This window comes from Sinohyriopsis cumingii, chromosome 6, assembly GCF_028554795.1.
Source record: "Sinohyriopsis cumingii isolate HCF-2022 chromosome 6, ASM2855479v2, whole genome shotgun sequence".
NCBI classification, from domain to species: domain Eukaryota; kingdom Metazoa; phylum Mollusca; class Bivalvia; order Unionida; family Unionidae; genus Sinohyriopsis; species Sinohyriopsis cumingii.
In genome coordinates this window covers 109,843,297-109,855,821 of record NC_142966.1, presented here as the reverse complement: position 1 = coordinate 109,855,821, position 12,525 = coordinate 109,843,297, and the positions used below count along the sequence as shown (strand labels likewise).

The window sequence follows — 12,525 nt, the reverse complement described above, 5'->3', positions numbered from 1 at the left end:
GAGGATGCTACTCTTTTTCTCTTGGGGTATTTTCTTGGATTGCAATGCTTTGCGTGTGCGACCGGCAATAGGTGTTGAAGAGGAGGATGTCTGAGCGGGGGATACCGGTTCTTGTTTCACTTCTGTCTTCACTTCTGTCTTCACTTTCTTTTTCTCTTGTGATGAAGAAGGGGTGGCCATCATCTTTTTAATCCATCCAATTCTGGAGGTAGGTGGTGTTGTTAACTTGCGTACTTTTTCTGGTGGAGTTTGAAACCCTTCTTCTTCTTCTTCTCCTTTTTCTGTCTTGGTCACTGGTAGTGGTGGTGGTACTGGTGATGGTGCTGGACTTTTCATCAAGGTCTTAAAATCTTTCAGAGTGGGTAGAGCTGTTTCGTCTAAAGCTTTCTGGTGAAAGAGTTGCAGTCGTTGCAAGAGTTAACCGTACTTTTGCGATTTTTCTGTTTCGGACAAATCTTGGCGATCCATCAAGGACTGCAATTCGTGTTGTAACTGGGACATCTCGCTCAAATGGGGATTGGGAGGTAAATGCGGGGTGCGTTGTTCTTGCCAACGATGGCATTCCATCCATCGTTTGTAAGGCACTAAAGCCAGTTTTCGTCCTTCCATGGGGTTGTCAGGGGTCGATTCTGAGATCTTTGGACTTCCGAGGGCCTTTTTATCTTGCTCCCACCAGTCCTCCCAACATGGTTCCCAAGACTCCTTTCAGTAAGGGACCTAACAAGAGGGGTAAAATGCCTCCACGTTGGACCAACATCTTCTTCTTTTGACGAAGGGGAATTTTCTTTTGAACCATTTGGCGAAGAACGTGACGATGTTTGCCTAAGCATTGTTTCTGGTGTTTGGACAAAGGGATCGTGCCTTTCAAGACGTTCAAACAGCATTCGCACACGGTATCGATGACCTCTTTGGAGGCTGATTGAATGAGTTTTTTTTCGTAGAGGTGTAGAAGCTTTAGACAGGACAGATAACATGTCCCCATGTTTGACTAAACGAGGAGGCAGTCCTTTCCTTTTCTTTCCTTGGGGTTGTTTAGAAGAGGGATGTTTTCTGGAGGGTGACATCTTTGAGTCTTCAGGAGCACCAAAAAACACTGATACCCTACTTGGTCACACACCTTTTTTATACTGGAACGCGTCGCCACTGATTGTCTTGACGTCGTATCAACTTCAGGACAGGCATGACACGTCGTGCAGGGGTACGTAACGGACTAAATCGAGCCAGTTCTTGCTTGGACAAATCCAGTAAACTTTGTAACATGCCCGATCTTTCTTGGACTTTGATTTTGGGAGAAGGTACTTTGTGAGCAGCAGCCACTGCCACTAAATTGGAGGGTCCTGCCACTGGGAAGTTCTTCTTGGGGTCATCAACGGAGAAGTTCTTGGTGTGATCAACGTCTCCAAGTACTCTTCAGTTCTTGGTGTCATCAACGGAGAAGTGGATGAACTTGAGTCTGCCGGAGACACGGTCACCGCCGTGGCAGGTCATGGTTTGCGAGTGTAAGGTTTCGTCCTGGCCGAAGTGCCTCTCTTGCGACTAGTTTTCTTCTGTGGACTTTTCTTTTTCTGGGGGCTTCTTTTCTTTTTCCGGGGTGATGTCTGGTAAGAGGAGGGTCCCGCCACTGGAGAAGTTCTCCTTGGGGACCTGGTTTTTTCTTCTTCTTGGAGCTTCGTTTGATTTTTTTCTTGGGGAGAACTTTGGGGGCATTAGGATCCCATCTTAAGAGAGAACGAATGATGACCCCTCCTAGAGTACCGCTCCCTCCAGGTTTCAAAATGATTTGTTTTTTGGTTTGAGTGTCTATGCGGGGATCGGCCAGTTGGGTCAAAGCGACTTTGTTTCGATAAAAAAAGCGTTTGGTTTGATGAGGAATCTGAATGATTCCTTGGAATAATTGACGTGCCGTCAATGTGAACCATCGTAAGACTTCTTTGAAACTAGATTCTAAGACACGAGCTCGTGTTTGTGGATTTTTTTCTCGACTGATGCCATACAAGGCACGAATCAATTTGACGGGAAGATGCGACTGAAGGGACGTCATGTTCAAAATGTGTGTGAGACAGACGAAAAGGGTCTGAGGTTTTTATAGATTTTTTTGTGGAGTGAAATTAAGCCGAGGACGGAGACGTGTACAGGACAGGCCCTCCGTCTTGGCCCCAGTGGTGAAACAAGTGGATACGAAATCGCAAATCCTCGGGGGTCGTAGGTTTCAAATCGACGAGTAAATAGGCGTGTGGAGTTTGAGTGGCATCGTCGTACGCCTGAGTCAGCCAAGGTGTCCCTAACTGTTTGGCTAAGACTTGCACTTGCGATTTATCTCGAGGGCTTTTAAACAAGACCACGTAATGCGCATTGAGACTGATGGTGCGATGGGCTTTACTTTGTTGAAACAAATTTTGGGTATGTAAACGACACTGGCATTACGGTGATGCCCTTTGCGCTTGAACCACACTTTAATTTCTTCTTCGTCTTCTCCTAACATGTCGTCAAAAATGAACAAATGGGTTTGACGGGAGTCAGAGACGATTCCGTCGTCTTCTTTAGGAATGCCTTTCACAAACACGATGAAATCGCCTTGACTTTCTCGCAAGAGGCTGTACGCCGATTGCCACTCTTTGTAACACCACACGATCCGCTGAGGTGGTCGATCGATCAAATGATGTTTATGTTCATAAAACGTTTGACGAATTCGGTTTTGCCTGAACCGCTAGGTCCTGCAATGAGCATGTTAAAGGGATGGCGAAGATACAAAGCCTCCCAACTGGCACGATCTAAGCGTTCGTCGATGACTTTGACAGTAGAGGAAGAGGGAGCAGAGACAGCAGAGGTAGCCATAGTGTCTGGAATGTCACTTGTGACACAAAAACAAACAAGACGAGAGTTTATATACTTTTTTTTTCAGAACACGTTTATTGAATGTTTTAAACATGAATACGAAAGACAAAAATACATAAAAGCCAAAGGCTTAAGTACAAGGATAAAAGGCACATGATAACCATTAACGTGGAATAAACACAAGTGTCTGTACAACATGTTTTGGGTAAAGTTCTGACCAGTTCCATAGGGGGTAAGGTCACACAAGTGTCCTCCCGAAAGGGTCTTTCAGGCCTGTCCACGACAGTCCTGTCCTGGGTGACGGGTTCTTCTGGTACTGTCACTAACACAGGTTGAAAAGTCGGAAGGCTCACAATTACATTCCACTTCAGAAGCCCCACACTTGAATTGTGCCTTTCTAAACGTGTTTTGTGTTTCTCTGAAAGTATTCATCTTGTTCGCTCGGTCTTGGTAGTCACAATGAACTATCGATCTTCCCTAGGGTTCCTTTTTATATACAGACCAATACCGACTTGTCCATACGGTATGGTGAAATGATTGGAAAGTCGCACTCGCTTCTGGTACACCATTTGATAGACTTTTTCCAAGGGTCGACTGACGATGTGGTGAGTGGGTAAACGTACAATCTTGTTCGGTTGATAGGTGGTCACTTTAAAGTGTTCATCCTCTCCCGATTGCAAGGCTTCTTTCAATACCCAAAAGTTGACCACACCACTGGTACGATAATTCAGAGTTAATCCTTTCACTTTACACGTCGTGTGCACTTCTCCTTGTGGGTCCCGGTATTCGTAGCCGTAATTTTTGGGACCGCCACTGACGAAACTTAGAATCTTGTCGTCGGGATGTTCGTCTGTCCAGGCTCCTAAACGGTCTCCTTCGATGTCAGGGTGCTGTTGACTCGGGTGATGGATGTAAATGCAACTGTCCGTGTCAAAGTACAGGACACGTTCCCCTAACAGTTCTAAAGCTTCGTACAATTTTAAGCGAGCATGAGCTGTCACATAAGCCGCAATGATGACATTTCCAAAAGGGTCGTCTTGTACAAAGTCCAGATCTTCTTCGTAATTGACCAAGATCAAATCCTCGCGAACGACGTCCATGTGTTTCCTGTATTTGGTTTTATCGTGAATCATCTGGAAGTAGCGGGAAGGTTCTGTCGAATACTCCGTCTTGGGTAAACACGGTGGTTGTGCCATTTTACCCCACAAGCAATTTAACATCACTTTGGCAAACGATCGCCTGCCTTCGTTTTTCTCGATGTGGTCTAAAGAGATGCCTTCTTGTTCATAGTATTTCTCTTTGAATTGTATTTGGTCTTCGGGAGTGTGACACCAGGACGGATAGCCGCTGGCTTCTTGCTTCAGTTTCAAAAAGGCATCTACGTAGTCGGCGAAAATGCCTTTCTGACTGGGGTCACCCTTGTGGTATTGTTGTGTCTTGGGAAAGTGGCAAATTTCGTACACTTCTAACAGTTGGTATCCCATGTCCAGAGCTTTGAACAATTCTACGCTGACCCAGGTTCCCGTCAAGGCCCGTTCTTCCTGGGTGTGCTGACAAGGTTGGTTTTGGTTGCACGTTTCGGCACAAGTGCGGCACAAAGGAAACATCAGTTTTCTTGGCAATGGTGAGATAAGACGGGATGGTATAGGTTCGTTGGAGGCAAAACTTTACACTTGATCAAGCCTTCGTATTGTCGAATGTTTTTCAGGTCGATGTGTTCCGTGAACAATTGTGGGTGCCCTGCAGGAAAGTGACAATATTTGCACACGTAAGGATACAGCGAACACACGTCCAAGTATTTGATTTCTTCTCCTTTCTCTTCGTCGGCTTGGTACAGCAAACAGGTGGCATTGGTCCTTCCTCCGTACAAACTATCCCTCGGGTTCAGCGGGTCCATGAACTGGTAACTTTCCACGAGGCGTTTAAATTCGGGATCGGTTTTCGTACGGTGATCGTACTCGTGTTCCCACATTTCCACCACTTGGTATCCTTCCTGTTCCAACTTTAGGCGTCGCTGACAAGTGGCCTGGTACAGGTCTTCCATAGTTCGTTGTAAAAACTGATTTTTAGTGCCACGGTCAGGATAACATATGGGACATCCGTGAAATAAGCAACCGTTAAACTCGTACACGATCTTGGGATTTTCTAAGTCCCAACCATCGACCGAATACGTTCCGATGGTCTTTTCACCCCCTCCGTTTCGGGCATGCTGAATCCACTTGTCTTCCTTGTCGCACAAGTAATGTAACCAACGTAGGGCTTTGACCGAGTATTGACGTTTGACATAGTTGGTCGTTTGAGGACTGATGACAGCTACGGTGTTTTCAGGCATGAATCGTTGGCGGTACACTAAGGAACACGCTTTGGCAATGGTGCAAGCTTCTTTCAAAGGATCGACCCCTCCGTGTTCCATGAACAGTTCTCGAAATTTTCCACAGCATCGCCGTAAAATGTCCACGTCGGAACGACAATACTTTGGCATTTCTTCCTGAAAGTAGAAAGGGTCGGAGGCGTGAGCCTGGTACCAAGCGTAGAAAGCTTCTCGTTGTTCGGTACGCATGTTGTCGGGATCGTAATAGTGAGCCTCAGGTAAATGGGGCAGAACGGCGTGTTGATTGGCTTCCGTATTGAAAAAGTGTGGAAAGTACCCTTTAGCCATTTCTGTCATTCCAAACGTTTTAATCATTCGACTCAAAGGCATGGCCAAATAGCTCATCGAATCTTTAAACTGCACTTGTCCCACTTGCATGAAAATGATTTTGGCTCCGTTCAAAGTGACTTTAGGACGTTTGATGCCTTGTTCCGTATAATACCTCAAAAGAAACTGTCCATCGTATCCGGAGAAATTGTGAGCCATCACTGTGGCATGACGATGACAATCTCCGTAACGTTCGATGTCCTCTTGGCTCCACGTCTTGTCGATGGGGTCTAAGACCCATTGGGCAAAATCGGCTAACGTGTTCGGTCCTCGAAATATATTTTCACGTCCTCCAGGAATCTTGCTGCAGTGAGGGCAATGACTGAAGATAGGTTCTTGAATGCACTTCTCGCACGCTTGATGAGCCACGCAGAAATTAGGAACGTGAATGCCAGTCTCTTGCATGCATTCGAAATCGAAAAAGATGAAATTGCCTTTCTTCTTGTGTCCGTCCTCTTTCTCTGGTGGGGGTTGGTATTTTTGCACGTAGCACTGGTGTTCCAAGTCCACGATGTGATGACAAATGTGACATTTTTTTTTCCAGAACATACGTGTGTCCTGGTACTGTTGGTAGGTAGGCCTTGTCCACACGTAGGGCACAATCTCAGGAGTTGACAAGCACATTTCTGCTGTGAACCTTGCGTCTTCAGATGTTGTTGGTAACAGGCAGGGCTGACAAACGTGCGCAGACAAGCAGGACAATGTACTCTTTCTTGTCCTTCGCTCAGGCCAAACATCCTGAGCATTTCCATCCACAATGTTTGTGTTGTTCTCGATTGTTATGGCCATGGTCACATTTCTCACAGTAATATCTGTATCCCAGGAATCCAGTGATACTGGTAATGGTATGGAAATGGTCATCGTGATAATAGACATGAATGTATTTTCCGTCCTTAAAGTCTTTCCCTCTATACAACAGAGGCCGCGCATTTCTTGAGGGTGCACTTTCAAGGTGTATCGTGGAGCTAGGGCATATTGCAATGTTTGCATCTCAGGAATGCCACAGGGTGTGTCTTTGGACAGTCCAGCTTGTTGTAACAGGAGTTCTGCGTCGTTTCGTTGTTTGGCTCGGTCCGATTTTCGAATATTCTCCCAGGCTCTTTTCCATTCTACCGTGTCGTTCTTGTTGGCATAGGTTCGTCCCACCACGATGGCTCGGGCTAAACACATCTGGTCTTGAGGGTTGTTAATTCGGACGAGACTTGTTTTGTGTTGCGAAGGTCGTCCACCAATAAGACCTTTTTGCGTCCAGTCCCTTGAGGAGGAGAGACGTGGGCCATTTTCAGTGTGGCTTTACCATCAGTGACGTCAAACTGATCATTAGATTGTTGTACGTGTTGAATCTTGTCCATGACTTTGGAAGGGGTTAGTTCTGCGGGTCTGCTAAACTCGATCCAAACAGGGGATTTCAAGCTGTCGTGATCTATGGATAGTGTCAAGCGATCGTCTTCTTTGGGTTGACATTGTCGCTTGAGTGCGGTGAGCAAAGAATCCCACATCTCGGTGATAAACCCTTCTGCTTTCTCCAATGGTTCGTCGGACTTAAAATCTTTAAACTTCACTGTGTATGTGTAAGCCGTGGTTCTAAATTTTCTAGAGGAGCGCTTTTCCGTCTCTCGAATGGAATAGTACTTTTCAGAGTTGACTAAGGGTGGTGAACTTTGTTTAGAGGGTTCAGATTCTGGTTCACTCATGTCCTCTTCAAAATCACTGGCATGAATTTGTGCCAAGACTTCAGCTCTGGTACGAGGCGATAGATCACGTTTCTGCCTCTTACTTTCTTCTTCTTTCTTCTCGAATGAATTGGATAGTTTCATCTTGAGTGCAAAACGTCAAATGACTCAAGTTTAAACACCATAGACTAATTTATAGTCATGGCAAACCAGCGTATATAAAAGAGTGTGTGTCTTGTCCTTTCACTATTCATTTCACTCTCAAACCGAGCACAACGATGGAAGAGACTAGCCAAATCGATCGTTTCATCAGAGCTTTGCGAGGGGTCATTAGAAAATTCTCTTCAGACCAGCCGACGGACTACTCTCCTTCATGCTATATCTCTCAAAAGAAAGGGCATTGGTCTTCAGAGTGTCCAGACCGTCAAAAAAGAAAAAAAAAAGGGGCTAGAAAAGACAAAAGTCAAGATACCTGTTATTATTGTAAAGAAAAAGGACATTGGTCTCCAGATTGCCCAAAAAAGAAACAAGAGGAGTCAGAAGAAAAGAGGGATTCTTCAGAAGAAGAAAGGGTTTCTTCAGAGGAAGAAAGCAGCCAGGTGAAGAAAAAGAAACAGGAGAAGAAAAGAGGAAGGGAAGAAAGTGAGGAGGAAGAGGAGGAAAAGACTGTGACGGTGAAGAAATTTAAAAAAACAGAGAGAGTATAAAAAAAGAAACAGAAGAAGTGTATGAACTTTTTAAAGTGCTCTGTTGTGAATTGGATTGTAACTATGGAGAAAAGAATACATTAATTATATAAGGTAAGTGTCTTTGAGTTTTGATTTTAAATAAGAAGCTACACTCACGCACTCATACACAGACATGTACTATAGGGGTAAAATGGGTTTTTTTTTGTTGATTTTTGAGTTATTGGCAAATTGAAAGGCTATCTCTTTTCGAGAGAAGTGGGTGGCCCTGAAAAGGGCCTTTGGGTTTTTTTTGGTGTAGGGGTGAGTTTAAGCAATCAACTTTAACTGTCTTTTACTTCTGATGATGATGATTGGGTTGAAATCACTAAGGGTGGTACGGTAGGCTTAGTCACAGGGTTGGCGTGTTTAGCTCGGGAAGGTCGTATTCTCTTCGGTCGTGATAAAGAAGTCTGATACATTTGTTTCAGACTTCTTAACTCCGCTAAAATGTCCAACAGTACCGTGACCGTTTGATTTTCTTGTTTCTTTGCTGCTACTTCTTCTTCTTGTTGTTTTTTTCTTTCCTCTTGTTGTTGCTGTTGCTGTAGGAGAAAAGCTTGTTCCGCTTCCTTTTGTCGTTTTATAAATTTCTCCAATTCTTCTTTCTGTCTCTGTCTAAAATTCTCCACTTGCGGTAATGAAGAAGGAGACTCAGACGAACATCCCGCAATCACTCACCTGTTCTCGGAGCCTCAAGATGTGGACCGACGTTCAATCTTCCACCCTTGTGTCAACAATGATGTTCAGGACGGACATACCCATGTATGTCCGGTCCAAGTGGACTGTTGTCGATAGGACAGATACTAGTCTATGGATGAGAAGAGTCCACATAGAAAGACAAGGATGCCTCAAGAGGGTACTTGTGTATGGACCTGCAGTTAGAAGGAGTTTAAGAAGAAGAAGAAGATGTGACAGATGCCGTCTATGTTAATATTAACATAAAACCAAAGGCCCTTTTCAGGGCCACTCCTATTTCTCGAAAAGAGACTGACTTTCCATTGCCTACCCTTTTTTTAAAAATTTTTAAAAAAAAAATCCCATGTTCAATTCCCCTTGTCCCTAAAGTAGTTTTTTTTTTCTAACATGTTCAATTCCCCTTGTCCCTAGACAAGCCCAAACTCTATTTCCATGTTCAATTCCCCTTGTCCCTAGACAGACCCAAACTCTATTCCCCATTTTCAATTCCCATTGTCCCTAGAGTGGCCCAGGGTTTTTTGCCCATGTTAAATTTCCCTTGTCCCTAGAGTGGTCCAGGGTGGTTAATGTTAAATTTCCATTGTCCCTAGAGTGGCCCAGGGGTGTTTTTAATGGTAATTCCCATTGTCCCTAGGGTGGCCCCATTCACTACTAAGAAATCGTATTATTTATTTAATCTGTCCGAGGCCATTTTGGGATGGAAAGAACATATAACAAGAGCGGAAATTATAAGCATTTTTATTTTATCTTTACCTAATTTGTTTATATTTACAAGTACTACTTATTCAGCACCAATACAAACGCATAAAGGAAAATCATGCGACTAGTTTCCTTTATCATATCATAAGTGTTATATTTCCTATGAGAATTTAAAAAAAAAACAACAGACAACACTGTATTACTTCAGTTGGATTAGTCTGGTAATGTTTAATTTTGATTTTTAATTGTGATGCGGGTTCGAATCCTGGCCAAGTCATACCAAAGACTTATAAAAATGGTACTAGCAGCTGCCTCGCTTGGCACTCAGCATTAAGAGGTTAGTGTTAGGATTGGTCGACCTGGTGTCAGGATAATGTGACTGAGTAGGACATCATGCTCCAGTGCTAGACATCACTATAAACTGCCACACTGGCGACATCATAGCGATAATATTTGAAACATTGATAAAAGCTACGTTATGAATCAAAATCTCTGTCTCTGTCTGTGTCTCTGTCTGTTTGTATCTCTCTCTCTCTCACACACATACACACACACACACACACACACACACACACACACACACACACACACATACACAAGTTATGATGCATAATAATATTGATTTTCAATGTTTTAGTTTCCTGCACGGGATTTAGAAAGCAAAAATAAAAAAATGAAAAAAAATAATTGTTCTTTTACTAACTACTGATGAATAATCAAGTTTAGTGGAAACATTACAACTGACACGAAGTTGTTGTGATCCATTAAAGTTAAAAACTGGAAATGTGGTATTATAAAATATTTAGCATTTCAGGTATGTACAGCGAATTGCGTGCCTCTGGAAAGTTACAGTGAATGGTTTTATCCTAGAGTCAATATCACTCTGGTGTGGCAGCCCATGGAAACACAGTCTACCAGGGTGCCAGTTTTCTTCACGTCACTGGGTAAAAACAGTGTGTGTGTGTGTGTGTGTGTGTGTGTGTGTGTGTGTGTGTGCGAGAGAGAGAGAGAGAAAGAGAGGCTTGCCAGCATAAGAAACACATTCAACAATAATTACAAGACAAAACGGTACAATATGTCTCCAGCTTGGACATTAGGTCTCAAGTTCTTGACTAAATTTTGTAGAGTGAACATTTTTGCAGACAGCATAGCCGTAAATGGTTATTACCCAACATGCTTGCTTGTTGTCGTGTGGGTCAAGGGATTGTGTATTTTGTAACAGACCTAGATTATTTGCTACTTGTATTTACGTCTCCGATTATATCTTTGTTAGATTTTAGTTATTAATTTGTTTTATTATTGACAGTCGATGTTGGTAAGATTTCTCAAATCCAATTGCTAGGAGCAGACGTCATAATGTGTTGGCAAGATTTCTCAAAATCAATTGCTAGGAGCAGACGTCATAATATACCATATTCACAAAGCTTTATGGTAGCATGGATTAGTTTCATAAAATAGACCATCCCTAATTTCTTACTATAGGAGTTTCTTGAGATATTTTCATGTGTAAGTGTTTAATAATTTTGAGATAGGAATAATTATGTCTGTTAGCTGTTTAGACCATGTTGTGTGACATATGGCTTGAAATACCGATGTGTGGCCTAGAAAACGTACTGATAACTCGTACAAATGTGAAAACTATTAAAGTATAAATTCGGGTCTCCAGAATTGTGAAAGCTGATTAGAGGAAAATTGTATATGTGGTATTCGCACATTATAAGAACCCTTCATGACTGTTGTATTGTGGTCCTTGAAAACAGGGGAGACATCAGTCTCAAGCCAGACTCGCGTAGGTGTAGTTTTTACTTCGCTCAGTAGTGGGGCCACTTGCATGTGACCATATTGACACAATGCCAGTAACACTGGTTTTATCGTCGATTGGGGTTTTATTCCACGAAAATTGGGTAATGCATGAACTAATTTATTAATGTCATTATTTCTGTAATACAATATCTTTATATGGTTGATTAAGATACATTACTTTTGATGGTGTCGTTCAAATATAGCAACACTTTTTTTTAGGCCTTGATGAATCCAAAATTAAATATAGTGCATAAAGTGATCAATCCCCCCCCCATACTTTTCATTTTCAGAGGTGACTGCAAACTGAGCATTAGTTTACTGTTTAAAACATTAGCCCTATTTAAGTCCTGTTCCATAAAATAATTAAACTCCTTCCAAAATGACGAATAGTTAATCTGTAAATACGCGATACATGTAAACTAATTCTATTTGAGACTGTTCTATGTTTTTAATTCAATTTAAAAACACAATGCTCTCTTTCAATAAAATGAAGAAATAAAAGATTAGTATGGCGTGAATTTAGGCACAAACTCTCGAAAATGAATTAAATTTATTATTCTATCACCTTTCTTAACTTTGGATGAAATGTTCACCTTAGATGTAATTAGCAATACTATAAAGTAATGCATGCAATATATTTTATTTGTCTTCACCCATTTTAGAAGAAAAACACCCCTGCATTATAACCCAGAACATATGCCAACACAATGGAACCTGCGTACCAGACGGGCACTCTTACGTGTGTAACTGCACAGGATACTTTTCCGGAACGAACTGCGAGACGGAGACGAACCCGTGCAATTCCTATCCGTGCAAAAATGACGGCAGTTGTAAATCTGAAAATAATTCACATGTCTTTTGTCAGTGTGTGGGAGGCTACCGTGGAGATCATTGTGAAGATATCGATGCTTGTGCATCAAGTCCCTGTCAACGGGGTCAATGTCATAGCAACGGATCGCATTACAGTTGTGAATGTCCGCCTGGCTATACGGGGAATACCTGCTCAAAAGGTATTGAGGGAAACGAAACAAATATTCCTAAAAGAATGTTAGACTTTATAGTCAAAATTGTTAGAGTTATAATGCCATGACTTAAATATCTGATGCCATTTTATGCGATATCGTGGCATAATATTTCGTCACGTCACAAAGGAAAATTATCGAACAATGCTGTAAATACAAATATGTAAATGAAAAGTAGAATCTCAAACTGGGGGTTAAGTAAGCATGAGCGTATAAAGATTATTGATTACATCATACCATTTTTCTACATAAGGTTAAGAACGTTACCTTTGACTTCTTTTATTATTTTCTTATTATTGTTTCTGGTTTTAAATTTGATTTGGATTTCTTTTTGGAATAACCCATCTGACATTTTTTCGTTTCTTTTTCTT

The 12,525-nt window shown here is 42.3% G+C and overlaps 1 protein-coding gene across 1 annotated transcript in view; it reads left to right on the top strand.

Moving 5' to 3' along the window:
• Positions 1-12,525, top strand: part of LOC149797703 (adhesion G protein-coupled receptor L3-like) — a 101,709-nt gene that overhangs the window by 49,913 nt on the left and 39,271 nt on the right. The window contains exons 6-7 of the mRNA XM_089962626.1: positions 10,144-10,273; positions 11,795-12,142. Coding sequence (XP_089818752.1) covers positions 10,144-10,273; positions 11,795-12,142 — 478 coding nt within the window. The remainder of the gene's footprint in view (positions 1-10,143; positions 10,274-11,794; positions 12,143-12,525) is intronic.